At 32.2% G+C, this 16,976-nt stretch overlaps 2 protein-coding genes across 4 annotated transcripts; both read left to right on the forward strand.

The window, feature by feature from the left end:
* Positions 1–679: 679 nt before the first annotated feature.
* LOC132746041 (hillarin-like) lies at positions 680–7,788 on the forward strand. Of its 3 annotated transcripts, none has more exons than XM_060735097.1 (7): positions 680–815; positions 2,844–2,967; positions 3,413–3,507; positions 4,603–4,734; positions 5,411–6,405; positions 7,041–7,202; positions 7,515–7,788. In XM_060735097.1, exons 2-7 carry the CDS (start codon positions 2,923–2,925, stop codon positions 7,643–7,645), a joined length of 1,560 nt encoding a protein of 519 aa, XP_060591080.1. In that variant the 5' UTR covers positions 680–815; positions 2,844–2,922; the 3' UTR covers positions 7,646–7,788. The 3 variants fall into 3 exon arrangements, with proteins under 3 accessions (XP_060591080.1, XP_060591081.1, XP_060591082.1); XM_060735098.1 differs by having other exon boundaries at positions 696–815; positions 2,876–2,967; XM_060735099.1 differs by having other exon boundaries at positions 733–815; positions 2,894–2,967.
* A 3,922-nt stretch (positions 7,789–11,710) lies between these two features.
* Positions 11,711–13,438, forward strand: LOC132746045 (uncharacterized). The gene has a single exon (XM_060735103.1). It carries the CDS (start codon positions 11,711–11,713, stop codon positions 13,436–13,438), a length of 1,728 nt encoding a protein of 575 aa, XP_060591086.1.
* The last annotated feature ends 3,538 nt before the right edge of the window (positions 13,439–16,976 follow it).

Below are 16,976 nucleotides of genomic sequence, written 5' to 3' on the forward strand. Positions count from 1 at the left end.
ATAACTACAGCAACGATGGATTGTCTCCCTTACAAAGACGGCCAGAATACGCTGGAACATCGACATTTTTCATTAGAAATTATACACGAAGTACCATTTTAAAAGAAGTCAAACAAAATATGACTATTTTACACAAGAGATGAGAACTGTTACATGAAAAATGAAATTCTTTCTATAACCAGTCATGTTTCCTTCCGGAACTTTTTCGATGATTATATTCAAAAAGAAATGTAATAATTTAGCTCTAAAAAGTCAGAGGGATGTTACAATTAAGATTGAACACAATAGGTTTGCGCATTTTTTTGGATTATTCTCGGAAGAAAAATCACCAACTATATATAGTCGAAGCTTTAAGAAATTTTAAGGTCTTTTAGTAGAGTACCGAAATTGTCAGTTTACCAATTCCCTTTAATCTATACATGTATATTTTTCATATTCGTTATAGCAAAATTATAAGTTAGTCTTATTTTGATGTAAATCTGCAAACCCCTATAGTTGATTTAATACCATATTTTTCAAATGATATAAAACAAGATGGTACTCATTCATTACATTTCAATATTTGGAGACAATTCAAGCAGAATAATAAATTCAAACGATCTATATATTAACTTCCGGGTGTAGATGCAATATACATGTATACAAAGATCTACCTCTAAGTTAAATGATACTTAATAACGATCGAACCTGATCGATTTTAGACGGTTAGGTTTAACAATCAATCGATACATTATACAAATAAAGAAGTAACTAGTTTGTAAACGGTTTTATGTTTATTTAAACCGTTAAAGTTGAGGTTCATATATTCATGTAAGGTATGAAAACATTTATTACATTTTATTTTGCATAATATCTTTCTTTTTATCTTCTTTTTTCGTGTTTCATTTTTTTGCAAAGGTTTATTTATGCAGATTAAATGCTTTTTGTGAAAAGGTTAAGTTAAAATGTAGTCTTTTTTCCACATTTGATATGTTAAAAAAGTGTATTAACTTTTTAAGTTATAAAATATTATGTTTTCAGAGAGTTCTATACATAATACAATACGTTTATAAGTTTAATATCAGTTAAAAAGGAATCGAAATTGATGTGTCGATGATATTGTTATTTCGACGCAATTGATATTTCGACGAAATTGTTATTTCGTCAAAATTGTTATTTCGACCACATATTTTTTTTCAAAGGTTTTCAGGTTAGATATAATTTGTCAATCGTCACCTTTTTATAATTTATATCTTATTATACTTTAAAACATTTATTAAAACATTTACAACATCTATATTTAATTAATGCAGAAAACATATTCTTTGCAGTTCTAACAAAATGCAGAATATATTTCAATAAATATATTTAATTAATCGGCATGTATAATTCGCCACGCGTACGTTTACACTGTGATACATTTCATTTTCATTTAGACAAAGTCTTGACGTAACGTTGATAAACAGTGACGTCAATTTGACGTCAGTGCGATTAAGATAAAAGTAACGTTGTTATAAAAATCGAAAATTAGATTCTTTTCTGATATTTTATCAGTTACCAGGATAGAATGTAAAATAATAGTGCGAACAGGAAGTTTAATGTAAACTACATTTTCTATCCGTATTAAAGGGACTCAATGGAGGTTTTTTTTCTTGACATGGCGGAACTGGAAATATATGTTCAATTTGATATAGGTCTAGAACAATAACTTGTGTGCAAATTTTCAGATCATTCTCTTACTCCGTTAATCTAGAATAATTATTCTTATTGTGAAAATATGAGCCAAAATTGAAAAGCGTTTTTACTCAAATCGGGCTAAGAATAGCATAAACATACGAAAATTAATTCATTTCAGAATATATTCCTTAATTACACTTTGTGTAGTTTTCTGTTTTAAGTGCCCCAGATGATCTATGTAAGAAATACAAATTCTATGTTTTTTGACTTTTGAACCTTTAAGTCAATGGTTAATGGTAAATAAGTTAATGGTTAATGGTTAATAAGTTAATGAAAATGACAATATTTTTTTTTAAAGTCTGCACCAATAACAAACACTGACATCTAAAATATTTTACCATTACCTTGTCGGAACCGAACACTTTAAGCATTTGCCACCGGTATGTGGAGTCACACCAGGTTGGACACCCGTTCAGTCTGACCAGACTCTATACTGCTGTCTCACTACTTTTTTTTTAAATATTGATATCCCCAAAATAAATAATCGGCTGTTCCGAAAAGGGTTAAAGTTCGCCTTTTTAAAAATAACGTAAAATTGTACTGGATATACATTACTTTTTTCCTTCAAATTTCAAAAGCAATAAACCGTCCAAATAGTTTAAACGTAATTAAAATTTACAGATGGTGAAGATAACGGTAGGTATGAGATTGCGTGATCAGTATTTTTGTATACGCAATTTAAACGTATATAATTACATGTTAAAATACATTATTTGAATACCAGTCTTTTTGTTTACAAAAATGTTGACAATTTAATTCGCTGTCGACAAGAATATTGAAAATATGAGTCAATATATATTTAAGTATTGTTAACTAATTTTACCTTCAATGAAGTACATGTATAACTGCTTTTCCATAATATAGTTTTATATAGTTTTATCTCTATAATCCATACGACATAGTGATAATGAGTGATTTTAGTTGCATTTAGTTGATAACATAAATATTCAGCTTTTATGAAACACTATATCTAATCTCTTTTTTACTTAAAGGCCCACTCAATTGCTATAAATAATCTCTACATCTTTCTGTCACGACACAGGCCATTCCATGTTTTGAGCACATTCGCTTATAAAATTTTTTTTTTAAGGTAAAACATATATGATATTGTTCTTTTTGCATTTCAGGTAATAAAACTTTCAGTTTAATTCTGTTACAGAATTAAATTTTTATCTAGAGACACTGCTACGAAATTTAGAGAGTAGAATGCTGAAGAAAGATTGGACGAAAATAGACCAACGCGCGTCACAGGTAGTACTTCCGGTTTTTTGGTCTTTCTGTTTATCTGTATATTTTATAAAAATAACTTTGACTATCAGAGTTTCATTTAAGTAAGACTGAAATCTAGTAAATCAAATTTAATTTTGATATAAAGATAAAATTTGGGAGCGTAGGGTTACAAAAAGTCTATAACCACTGCTGTTCTGTTCACCCTTCTGTTAGATGTGAATTACAATAACAAAACGAAATTATAGTTTGATGTGAAATGGAAACTTAAAGTGGCTAAGTAAATTACATTAACAAAGCGGAATAATAGTGTGATGATGATTCCAAAAATCTCATCGCCCCCATCAATACTAATCTTAATATCATTTAGTTCAATAGTCTAATCGGAGCACCTCTACGATTACCGAAGTATGACGGAAAATGCCGAGTATTCAAAAGTTTATATATGTCATAATACATTTGTTTGCAGGCAAAAGAAGAACATGGTAAGACGTATGATGGGTTGATTAATTTTATAGGAGAGCCGGTAAAAGAAAACATAGACCGGGATATTTATATGACAAGGTAAAGACATCAATTAATCTCTCAGTCTTGTGTGGGCAGTCATATGTTCAAATATTCGCTAAATGGTCAGGGACATGTACTTGGGCATATATATATAATGCAGTTCAAGCACTAAATCATTGACCCGGCAGCAAAGGGACAGACGGAACAATAAAAATGCCCCGTTTCCACGCTTTCCTTTAGTTAATTCTTTCTGTTTATGTCATGTATTTCTTTGTGCATGCAATATATAGTGCGCATGTTTGTTTTATGTGTATGTAAATGATAAACTAAAAATTCAACTGACTGAAAAAAATATATTCAACATTCAATTGTATTTTCCCTTATTTATTTCGAAACTCGCCGTTTTATTTTACATGAATTAACTCACACGTCATGTCGGGATTGGATAACCATAAAACACCGCCCACAAAAACAGAAATTATCTTCGTTAAAACTATAACGAGACATTTTGCCGAAATTTTCTATATAAAATACACATGTAATACACAATGATTGCATCTGCCAATAATTCTACCATGCGGATGAGTCTCAAAATCGTTATCAACAGATATTACTTCAGTCGAGGACTAAAAATACCGGGACGGGCAACTTGCGTATCTTTTCAGTGACTATGTTGGTGTCCAACTGAAATCGATTGTCTTAGGATTGTAACATTAAGACTTAATGATCATCTCCAAACATGAATATAATAAAGTATTTAAACTCGTCAATTATTTTCAAGCAATTTTCAAGTTATAATGCAATAACCACAGCATGGGTGCGTTTCATAAAGAATCGTAAGTCTGAAACATAAGATTAAAGTTAGGACTGGAATAAAATTGTATTTAGGAGTGTTTCAAGAAATCTAGAGACACCCCTAAGAATAGTCATAACTTTAGTCTTAAGTTTGCACTGGGGACTTTTCTTGAAACGCATTTTTATCCAAGTTTTGCACTTACGACCAAAATCGGTCCTATGATTCTTTATGAAGCGCACCCCAGGTTTTGAGAAATATAAATGACATAATTTTGGGGTTATTAAGCAAATTAAAGTTTTTATTTTCTCTAATAATTTGAATGAAATTTCACACAAAGCAGTTGTTTTTTTTTACAGAGGATTGTTATACTGGTTGAAGTGTCAAGCCAATCTGAAGAAAGAGCACGGGAAAGACTCACCACTGACATTGGCATTCAAAATGTACAACGGAAAAATAGGATATGCCGAGGCTTTTACAACTCTGTGCACGTAAAATCCATATGTTATTTTATTCAAACCAATTTACTGAAATATTTATAATACTGTTCGCTGTTACGTCGATTTTATTGGACAATTGTGGCGTTGTTAATACTCATATACTCCGTTCCTATTCGATCTTTTATCGAAACCGAATATGTGATATTTGTTCTTAACAGAGACATTTGACAGGTTATATGACCTTGAATTAAAAGTTGTTTGCTACGCTGTATATATAAGCTTACAATTGTTTATCCTTTGGTTATATAATCTGCCAAAATATATTTAACTAACAAATATTAAAGGATAGACCAACCAATTATCATGTCTTTAAGATCAAATTTCAAATAACGCTTTGCCTTTAGAAAAGATAAAATATGATATAAATATCAGCTAGACTCCTCTCGTATGTATCCTTAATAAAAAAGCTATATGTTGACATTTTCTTAACTTTTCACTATAATAGTATACAAGGGATACTATAGCAGCTTCAATTTAGCTGAAGTTAAAACAGAAGAAGTAAGTATGTTTTTTTTTCAGAAATATTCTGCGTGTATATGTAATGTATATCATAGAAAATGAGAAAAAACACTCAATTTCGACGACTGAAATATGTATTAATAATAAGAATGTATCCACAAATACGTATCTGTTGAGTTTAATAATAAGCTTTCTTTTCATTCTTAAGAAAAGCAAAAATTCAGTGTGAGACTGTCAAAGGCGTCGCGAAAACTGGTGATTATAAGCCCGGGGATCTAAAAATCGACAATGAAAAGATGTATTCTTTTTGGAATAAGGTTAATCTTCTCGGTAAATGGTGGCCAATTCACCCAAGATATGTTTTACGGTCTATAAAGGGTCCTGTGCAACCATCTGGGTATACACAGATCGATTCTGACGTCAAACACAACTCAGAAGCCCAATCAACACAGGCAAACCAAACGGAATACACCTTCAACGACTTTTGGTTCCTTTCTGATCCTGCAATATTCATTCACAAGTGTTATCCCGACAATCTGGAAGATCAGATGCTCCCTGCAGCCAAACGAATAAAGAAATCTCGACAATTCATGAAATTACCTTATCTTACACCGGTGTTCCATGAATTCAATCTTAAAATGACAAGCGAGGAGACTTGTATTGTCGACACCATAGATGGTCTCGCGAAAATATCGTTTAAGGCGAGCAGAAAAATAGCAAAGACAATGATATGTGACTATTCATTGAGTATAGGCGAAAGACTTGGAACAGATGCGTCACCATTTGATTTTGATTCTGCGAACCTTGTTTTCTCGTCCCGTAAAAAGAATCAATTTATTTTTGAAGTACGATGTCCTGTCGAGGCCAACTATCAGATATCTATAAGCGGTGGGGACATTGAAAGTAAGAGCAAGAAAGTTCTTATCAAGAGTAAGATCGTCTGCAAAGAAAGGATGTCAGATGTACGCACTTTACCAATCGACGCGGGACAAATAGGTTGGGGATTTGGACCAGTTGCTGTCAAAGCTGGATTGTCAAAGCCAAAAGTCAAAGAACCAAAGCTTTTTATACAACCTTTGTCAGCCGGAAAGGGTGGCAAAACAACAATGAAAATGAGGTTCAATATTGACAAAGATGCTTTGAAAACAACGAAATATTCTGCCGAAATATGTGTAGATGGGAAACCGGTTGATCGCTCTCAAGGTTGGTGTAAAGTTCATTATGACAATATTTTAGTTGCAATATTCGTATTCTTGATATAGACGAAAGCTCAGTTCGCTCACTAGGCGGCTGGTAAAGATCAAATGATTAAGAAGTCTTAAGTTCGAATACGAGACGGAGACATAACATTCTAACAAATGCTCTAAAAAATGATCAGATAACGACAGAAATATGTGCACCTAAACGTTCTCCAAATAGATATTAGTTACTGAAATTGCAAAACCGTTTTCTTTCGATATTAATTGAAATAAGAAGAAAGTGGGAAAGTACAACACATGAACACAGGAGCTGGTTTAGATTATTTATTTTCTACCGGTGTCGGTTGTATTAATTAGTTTGAATTGCTGATTCTAAGCTACCTATAAGTAAAACGCCGTGATTATCCCTTTTAAATCATACTACTAAAAGGAAAATTCTTAAGACTATAAAAAAAGTTATTTTCGTGTTTACAAATATATTCAAAGGAAAAAATTCTTACAACTATAACAAGGTTATTTTTGTGTTACAAAAATATTTGAGATTGTTTTCATTGTCAGCACAAAGTTATTTTTTACGATGTCTAGAGGAAAAACAATCGCTAAAATGAAAGGTAAAATTTGTTTTAATTGTGTTTCTAGAATATGTTAAGACAAATATCAAGTCGGGCGAGCTCCAGGTTGACTGTAGTGTCCCAAGTGACGGTGAATATGCCTTGATAATCAAAGCCAAAGACAGCAAGGAACCAGAATTTAAGCCAATCTGCAACTATCTCCTAACAACATTAGAAAACGAGGAAAAAAGTAAGTTAATGATCAAATCATTTTAATTTATATATACTTTTTGCTTTGAAAGACATATTAATCTGAGTATTTTAATTGTTAATGATTTTGACAGTTGTTGATAAAGTGTCTAATCATTTTGATAACTAAGCAAGCAACTAAAAAAATATAAATGGCCAAAACATTAAACATAATAATAGCCACACACACTTACACACACGCACGCACACATACACAAATGATACCTGTAACAAACGAACTGATTTTCTCACCCTAGAATAAACATAATTTGCTTTGATATGTATTACATTTTTTTAAATATACTTATTACAGTGTCCGATGAATACTACGATTCTTCCGACGGTACCTCAGATATTGACGAGGAAATCGACCAACTGGAGACAACTTTACAAGCATTAACCGCTGAGAGGGATAGACTTAAGCAAGAAGCGTCGAGGCAATGAATTTGTCCGGGAATCGCCTTAACTAACAAATGCAAGAACATTTTAATTGTTAAACAAGCAGAAGGTGTTTACCGTTTTTGTTCTATTTCAAAATAATGTTTTTAGAAATGTAATTGTATGGAACTTACTCAAATTAAAATAATCTGGTTATACTTATCGTAATATATGCTGTGAAGATAACTAACAGACGTTTAAAGAACTCCACTGAGGTACAAGAGCCTTAAAACATAAAACTTGATTTCCATACATAGATCAGCTTGGGCAAATATGCAAACTATATTGTAGATATATATTAAGAAATTGAAACTAATATTTTGTGCTATTTTAGCCTAGATTTTGGAACGCTTTTCAAATTTGAGTCATTATTTACAAGAAGAAAACTGATTCTAAAAAAACTGAGTGAGCAAATGATCTGAAATTTGGCACATTAGTTATGAGTCTAGCCATACATCAAATGGAACATTTTTCTATCTCAAAAATCATATCCAGTCCAGTCATGTTAAAAACTCTCAGTAGAGTCTCTTTTATTCGTTGAAGAACATAACATTTTTTGGGACAATAGATGTATCTTGTAATGAATGTGTCATGTTTGTTTTGAAAATTATTCAGACGTTATTCTGTTCACCATCGAATGAGAGGCAGCATTTATGTTGCTGTGATACTTTGAATTGCATGAAACTTTATGTCTCATTAATCACTTATCACATAAGTCTTTTTGGTCATAAATGTGTAGGCAGGACAATGCCAAACACCTATTATTCTATTTTTTATTGAATTTACACTTTTGCGAAGTTAAACAATATCAACACCTGTTTGGTTCGTGTTCTGCCTGCACAGCTACAGGGGAAAAGATCGTCTATGTCATTGCATATAACTGATAAGTACTTTAAGTGACATCATGACCAAATAAGAGTAAATGGTGAGTGTTCAGATAAAATCACAATGACTTTACATTTTATCATATTTGTTTCCAAATTTTAAAATAAACGTCATCTGAGTAATTGTAACCCTATCATTCACTATACTATATAAAAATATCATTCGGAGACTATCAGCAATGTTCGTTTTATAAAAAGAAAGGGGCAGTCGTTTTATATTTTAGGCTGTTTTTTTATATTATATCCTAAACATTTGCCATTGTCAATTGTTATTCAATCGCCAGTAATATTTTAAAATGTATTTTATCTCGCTTGACTGTGATATAATGAACATAATATCACTTTAACTAAACAACATTTACATTTTTTGCTTATAAATGCTTAAATTCTTTCTAATTGCTATAAATTAGGTTTCAAAATGTATGAATATTTCATAATGCTTCCTGTATATGTGTTATTAATGTTTTACATGTTAAACAAAATGTCTAGACGATCCTTACATTTGTCCTAATTTCATGTCATTTTTGCATAATAAACTTTAATATATGTATGTATATGGATTAAATTCTATGGATTAAGCTCTATGAATACTCAAATTGATCAAAACTTGGAAAGAGTCATAAAATAATAATGTGACGAACCATACAGCGTTTTAGGAACATTAGTAATGTAATTTTATATCAATTAATAACGAAAGTTAAGATTTGTTATACACACATGCTATTATGTTTAGAACACGTCTCTTCTTTTAAATATTGTAGCAATAGTATAAAAGTGATGATCAAAGGGTCTATGATGACATGACCATTTATTTTAAACACGAGAAATATTAAGAATGGTACAATAATATATAACATTAAAAACAAGCGTCATGATTCGATAAAATGTAATTGCATTATTAGACACAGAAGTATCAGTATTGAAGTATATTAATCAAAGTTGAGGAGTTATGATTTTTTTTTCGTTCAGAAGAAAACATACTCAAACGTACAAACAAGTCTATGAAATGTACAGTTCCACAACAATATCATTTATCATTATACAATTATTGACTAGTTTGACATTGAATATGATGTGATATCCACCGGCAGATGACATATTGACAGAGGCGATAGCCGAGGTTAATATGATTCTCGCCGGTGAATATCACATCATATTCAATGGCTCACTAGTCAATAATTGTTTTATTATATGAATGGGTTTTAAGAATTTAAAAAAAAATCACAGAAAGTACATGTACAAGTTGTGCCTGTTTCGTTGAAGCGCGGGAAAAAGGCACGTGTCAAGCGTGCAACAACTACGATACAAGAGTAATTCAAGTTTATATTCATCATTGCGGTGTAACATTTAACTATTATAGTAAAATAATGATAATTTAATCGAGAAATATGCCACACAGGACAAAACGCAACAATTATTTTTTAACAAGCACACGCAATTAACAGTCACCGATATATGGTCATTGAATATGAGTCTCAATCTATTTTTAGACTGGGAAATTCCACCAATTCATCCAGTGAATATGATACTACAGCCAGTGAATATGATTTTATAAAACGTTCCGTTTACTACTGTTTTGACCAATGTGATTTCAGCTATCTTTCGATCATATAATAATAGAAAATATCCTGTAACATAGCTCAATAATTTCAAGACATAACTTTAACTTAGACAACATGAAGTAGATACCAAAACTACTAAAAATAGCGAGGAACAGAATGAATTGCATTAGTACATATAAACATGGAGCTAAATATATATTGTTTATATATCTGTGATATAAATAAATATCAAAAGGTCCTTGGAACGTTTTTAAATAAAATATGGCATATACCGGTACTCATAAAGTGAAATTTACGACATCCAAGGGTATATAGTGAGTGAACAGGTGAAAGGCAAGACTAGTTTACATTTTTTTCATAATTTCTTTTAAATACTGCCATAATAACAGTACTAGTAGTTAAACGAGGTAATGGTAGCGGTATGGACACTGTAGCAATGATCAGGTGAATTTAACAGTGAGCATTCCCTTTGACCTACTGCAATCAAAATCAAAAGTTTAATTTGCTGTTCGGTTGTCAACATATTTGCGAAAAGTGCAGAATATAATAATGCATGAACATTCTGCAACCGTTTTGAGCATAGGATTTTACAAAAGAAAAGATAGTTCAATGTCACATTGTTTTTCTTATAAAATGGATATTTGTCTAGTTTCGTTCATGACAATGAATGAAACTCGTATTTAGCTTGACAGATTCCACAGATTATACAACTCAAATGTTGATACTGGCTTAATACGATCTTCAGATTTTTAATACAAAACTCATAAACATACGCCAAACATAAAAAAGATGAGGCGTTATAAGCGTTTTAACATAGATCTCGAGGTGGGACGGGCATTGTCCGCTGCCATGAACAAACGATGTCCGTTTCTTTCGGTTAATTGAAAAAAATTACTTTCCTTCAATGCAGCCACTTTGAAATTTGTTTCATAAATGTTTACTTCCAAATATAAATTTCCCCTGGTATTAATAAATGTAATTGGCAAAGTAATGTTGCAAATGATTGAAATACCTCTACGTTTTACCTATCTACTCATGGATGCACAGTTTTGTTTTTCACAAAGCAAAGGATCTTTAAGAATTGAATAATTTAGCAAATACTTAATGCTCATTATCCTAGATGGTCTGAAGCATTGCCGCTTTTCCTAAACTTTCATTTATTACAATACTGAAAATATACTAACTTTTTCGTACCCGGTCATATGCAGTAAATACCGAACTTGAACAGCAACGCTTATTTGACTTTGGCTATACACCATAAAATTTAAAAATTGAATAACTTGCATAACCCATAATATCATTAAGGTACGACCGAATAATGTAAACGTTATCGTGTGTTCGATTTATAATTCAAATATAGACTTCATGGAAATTATACTTCCGCGTTCCAAGTTTATCTACTGTTTGTAGCAACGAAATGTAAACATTTGACAGATAAAGTTTGGATCGGAACACTATATAACGGCTAACGTGAACATTTTATTTAGTTAATCAGTTTAAAACCACGACTTGTTTTATTGAAATATCTAAGTTTGTAAAGTCGCTGAATATTGACTTCGATATTTAAATATATGTACGTGTATATATGTAATATCTAAAAAGGGACGATATAATCGTTACACAAAATGGCGGATAGTGGAAGTAAAATAGGGGAGGATGATGAAGTTCCTGGTCGCGTGAAGGAACATTTGTGTCAACCATGTTTAAGTAAGGATAAGCAAACTGTTGCCGACAAGTTTTGTTCAACTTGTAATGAATTCCAATGTAATGATTGTTCAAATGTTCACAATGTGCTCACCATCTTAAAAAGTCATAAATTGGTGAGCGTGAATGAAGCTGATGTTGCAAGTATTTCGGTTAAAATGAAGGCCTTAGATCTATGTGATCAACATCAACATTCGTTTGAATTTTTCTGTGAAGATGAAAAGAAGCTTTGCTGCAGTAAGTGTGCAATTGTTAATCATCGAAAATGTCACAGCGTTGTAGAAATTGAGAAGATTGCTGGGAATATTACCTCACCAATTTCTACATTAGGTGAAAAATTGAAGGAAGCTAAAGAAGCTGCTGAGAGTGTTGCGAGACATATTCGCTCTTCAAAAAATCAACTTGCTCAAGATATAAAAGAAATACAAGTAAAGATAATACGAATGCGAGACGAAGTAATGAAAATGTTTGCCGATCTAGAAGGTTACGTTAACAAAAGAGCTGAAACTCTGCAGAAAGAAACCTTAGAAAATCTGACAAAGAAGCAAACACAAAACGAGAAAGATTTGGTTGATGTAACATCGTGCTTAGAAACAATTGAAAGTATTTTCAAAAACGGAACTCCAGTACAGAAATATATAGCAGAACAGAAAATGGAGAGTAACGTCAATGCTCTCTGCAGAAACATCAAGGAGGAATGTCAGAACTTAGAGAAGGTGAACATTTCTTTTCAATTTGACGAAACAATAAAGCTGCCGCCATTACCTGTGACTGAACATGTTTCAGGACAATTACAATTCAAGTTTCATCACCAAGGAGATGTTAATTCTGTTAACATGATGATGAAGTTAACACCAGTTTCTTCTATTGATTTAAAAAAGACGGGAGATGATATCGATGACCCGTTATATACAGGCATAGATTTTTTACCTGATGGTAGACTTGTGGCTGTGGATAACACAAACAATAAATGTATAGTGTACAATGAGAAGCTTCAGAAAGTAGGATCATATCAGCTACCTTACAAACCATTATCTGTTGTTGTAGTATCTGAGGAGGAAGTAGCGATAACACGTGGTGAAAATTACAACATAGAATTTCTACATGTTAGTAAATGCAATGAAATAAGTTCAAGCAGGAAATGTAAAGTGAAAACGAAATATTATTCCATATGTTTGAAAGATGATAAACAGTTTGTTGTTGGGACTTATGATGAACCAAGACCTGTACGTATTGTATCATTGACAGGAGAGGAGCATGACTTTTGTGTTAACTTTCCAAACAAATCATATTCTATAGACACTAGCGATTGTACTTACATAAAGAGCAGCGACAAAGTGGTGATTACAAGCAGAGATGAGCATACAGTCTTCATATATGACATCAAGACAGACACAAGAGTGGTAGTGAAGGATGATCAGATGCAGAAACCACGTGGTGTAGCAGTTGGTCCTTCTGATACTATCCTTGTGTGTTGTTATGATACAAAGTCTATTGTACAGATTACTCAAAGAGGTCAGATATTATCATCATTCAAGTTAGATATGAAATGGCCGTTAAGAGTATGTGTCTCACGTGACAAATCATGTCTTGTTGTTATGAGTATGTGTCTAGGATATACGAATATGCAGAAATTCAAAATATCATGATAATAACATAATCGTCTTAATACACAGAAGATATATATGTGTTTTTACACAAAGTTGTTCAAAACTGAAACAAGATTTTGTGGGTGACATATCATGTGTTGACCAAGGAAATATATTGATTTTCTGTAGACATACTGTTATATATAATATCTAAATTGATATCATATCATTCATATTGTGGCTGTTCATAAAGAGGACATGCAAGAAATTTGTGAAGAACTTAACAAATCGAAATGCGATCAATGTATGCTATGACAGACAAATTAAGCATTGTTAACATGTTCTGTGTCTTATTCATCTAAAATCATCACATAATGTTGACTGTATAATTATACATATGTTTGTAAATATCATTTTATCGGTATTCTGTGTTATGCAAATGATATTTTTCAATTTGAAAAAATGTTGATAAACTACACTATGAAGTGATATCGTGCAAATATCTTGCTTTAACAGAAAGTGTTGAGCCTTAAAAGTTTGCTACCAGTATTGAACAAGCTAGCCTGCACTTTCATGCTGTCTGACCAGGCTTTATATTTGTTGTAAGATCACTTTTTTTTCATATTGAATTCTCTTAAACTCTGAATTAAGTGTACTGAATACGAAGAAGGGCAAAATCCATAATCCATTTTAAGCAGGTAAGATGAAGTTCATACGATTTTCTTGCGTTTTCACGTTAACATAGCTACAACGGAATTTTTTATAAAAAATATAGCTGGCGATGTTGATAGGTTACTTGATTTTCCATGATTAAATGTATCAGAGCAGAGCAATATGTATTAGTACAAAAAAACCTCGCTAATGAGTTCACTGAATAGTATAGCACGTTGGCATCTTTAATGAGTTTGTTTTTTCGAGCATTGTTAATCTTTACATTTAAATTATGTTAAAAATGTTTATGTTTTTACATAAAAACTTTGTCATGCTCTCATTATGTTTAGACAAGATGAATAAATATATCTATTTGGAGTTATAGTATTTTAGTTATATATAGTTATTTATATAAACTATTACTTGATATTAATATCATAAATCTCCATGTAGTAAACATTTCAAAGTAAGGGAAATAAAGAATTGATAAATGTAAAATTTATCAAACTAGATATATTGATATATTACTGCAGATTTATAAAAAATGTAAAATACAAAGCTTCTTCCGATCAAATCTGTATTTCTGTTCATAACTCTTTAAAATAAATGGAAATTTCAAGCAATGCTCAACAGTGCATCTATTTGTTTAGTAAATGTACGATTTCATCTTTATCAATTACGATCAGTTCCATGAATTCATGATTTAAAGTTCATGAATTTACGATTTCAATAACACTTATTCATGATTTCAACTTCAAAAATAAGACTTTCTGAATGTATCATTTTCATTAATTCACAATTTTAATTAATCATTTTATTTTCATTTTTTTACTTTGTGAATTAACGATATCAATTCCGTTAATTTATGATTTCAATTTTACGAATTCGCGATTTCAACAATACGAAGTCAACTTCATGAATAAAACTTCGATAATTCAACTTCACGAATTTATGTTTTAGTTTAGTTTATACGAATTTACTTTAGTTAGATTGCATTTGAAGCTATAAGCTTATTTAAACATTCTCGAATCTGTTCCTGGAACCAACCAGTACTTAGAAATGAGTGTAAAGCTGTTCACAGAAACAATAGTCATCATTATGAATATTACTAGTTCCGACGGACACGTCGCCGTAATGTACATTTGTTTTCTTCACTTTGACTTTCAACTTTCACAAATTCAACTATATGTACTCTAAATTTCAACTTCATAAATTTTTAATTGTAAATGTTTAATTCTTATACATGTATGTACGCTCAATTCTTATATCTACATGTGTTCAATTCTGATAGTTACATGCCTTTGATACAGATATGCGCATGCGTTCAATACTGACATGTCCATGCGTTTAATATATGTTTATTCCTTTAACCCTTTCCCCCATGAGCATATTGTGAAAAATGGCCATTTTCACTGAAAAGCCTCCTCTAACAAGTTCAAACTGCTATGAAACTATGAAAAATGCTTTAATACTAATCAAACTTGGCACAAATGTTGACTGGACCATTGCCTTTGTAAAGACATGCTCAGTTATAAATTTCCTGTTACCATGGCAACGAGGGGACATCTCAAAATTGCCAAAAATCACTATTTTGCCTCGTTTTTTTTCCATCAAAATTTATTTCAAAGTGCTGCAACTTCTCAAGGGATTGAGATAGAGTCAAAGGCTTTTCAGCGTTGGTTACGCGTTACCTTATGATCGACCTGGGGTCATTTTAAGCCTCTCACAAGTCCACAATTTTCTTAGCGATGAGGAGGACTCCGCCCCCTTCAAACCCCCCAAACAGAATGGGGCACATCTTCCTTCTGGCAACCCACTGATGTATCTTTTGCATGGGGGCGCCGCCGAAAAAGCGCTCACTTTTTTAAGCAACATTTCTCAAACGAAAACATGTGTTTGGGGCCCAAATAGGACATTTTTTCACTATTTCAGGCCTAAAAAAAGGGGGGGGGGTCGAAAATGCGTTGTTTCGCGTATATATGAGGTAAAGGGTTAATACTTATCAAGATGTTTAGTGCTCTTATAATCATATGATTGATAGAATGTTTTCATGGAAAACTAGCAAGAGGTGTGTCGAACCCGCACCACCGAACTGGCATGAATTGGTGTCTAAACGTGAAAGTTCATGTGCATTTCTCGCAGGTTGAGGGATAGGTTTACAATTAACTGGTGAATTATATGTACATCATTATAGTGCATGCGCATGATACTCATTTCTGTTGTTGTTTTTTTACATCACCTAGCACCGTATAGGTTTTATGACTCATTTCAAGCTTTAACTGGTGGGGGAAGATTTAGAGTGGTCCACTATGCATTATTTCCAACAAAAATGGAACCAGAGAGGAAGCAAACGACGTTCAGCTAGGTAGATGAATACATCTCTCATATGAAATAATCCAAAGACATACAACGTTGAGAGGAATGTGATTTGACGTCAACGACATTGGTCATTCGGCCACGATCGCAAACATTATATTCACATAAAAATCCGTTCTATCAAGACATTGTGTATTTTAGCTAAATACTGAAACATAGAGTGTTCTGTTCGGCAAGCGCGTTTTTTCTGTAATCGAAAAGCGCGAAATACACAGTTCGATTGTGACAGCACAACTGTAAGATGCAAAACGCAACAGTACGATGGTGACAATATGACAGTACGATGGCGGACCACTACAGTACGACGGTGACAGTTCATCGTACTGTCGTATTGTCACAATCGTACTATCAAAATGTCACCATCGTGTTGTTGCGCTCCACTATCGTACTGTCGTTATATCACCATCGTACATTCATATTGTCACCATCTTACTGTTGTGAAATCGTGCTGTCGTGCTTTGCATATGAGGAAAGCAAGAGTACATTGGTGACAGTACAACAGTACGATTGTGACAATACGACAATAAAATGGTGAAAAAACGACAAAAAGATGGTGGCAGTATGATGGATT

Source organism: Ruditapes philippinarum, unplaced genomic scaffold, assembly GCF_026571515.1.
Source record: "Ruditapes philippinarum isolate M1 unplaced genomic scaffold, ASM2657151v2 ctg2195_1_1_1_1, whole genome shotgun sequence".
NCBI classification, from domain to species: Eukaryota; Metazoa; Mollusca; class Bivalvia; order Venerida; family Veneridae; genus Ruditapes; species Ruditapes philippinarum.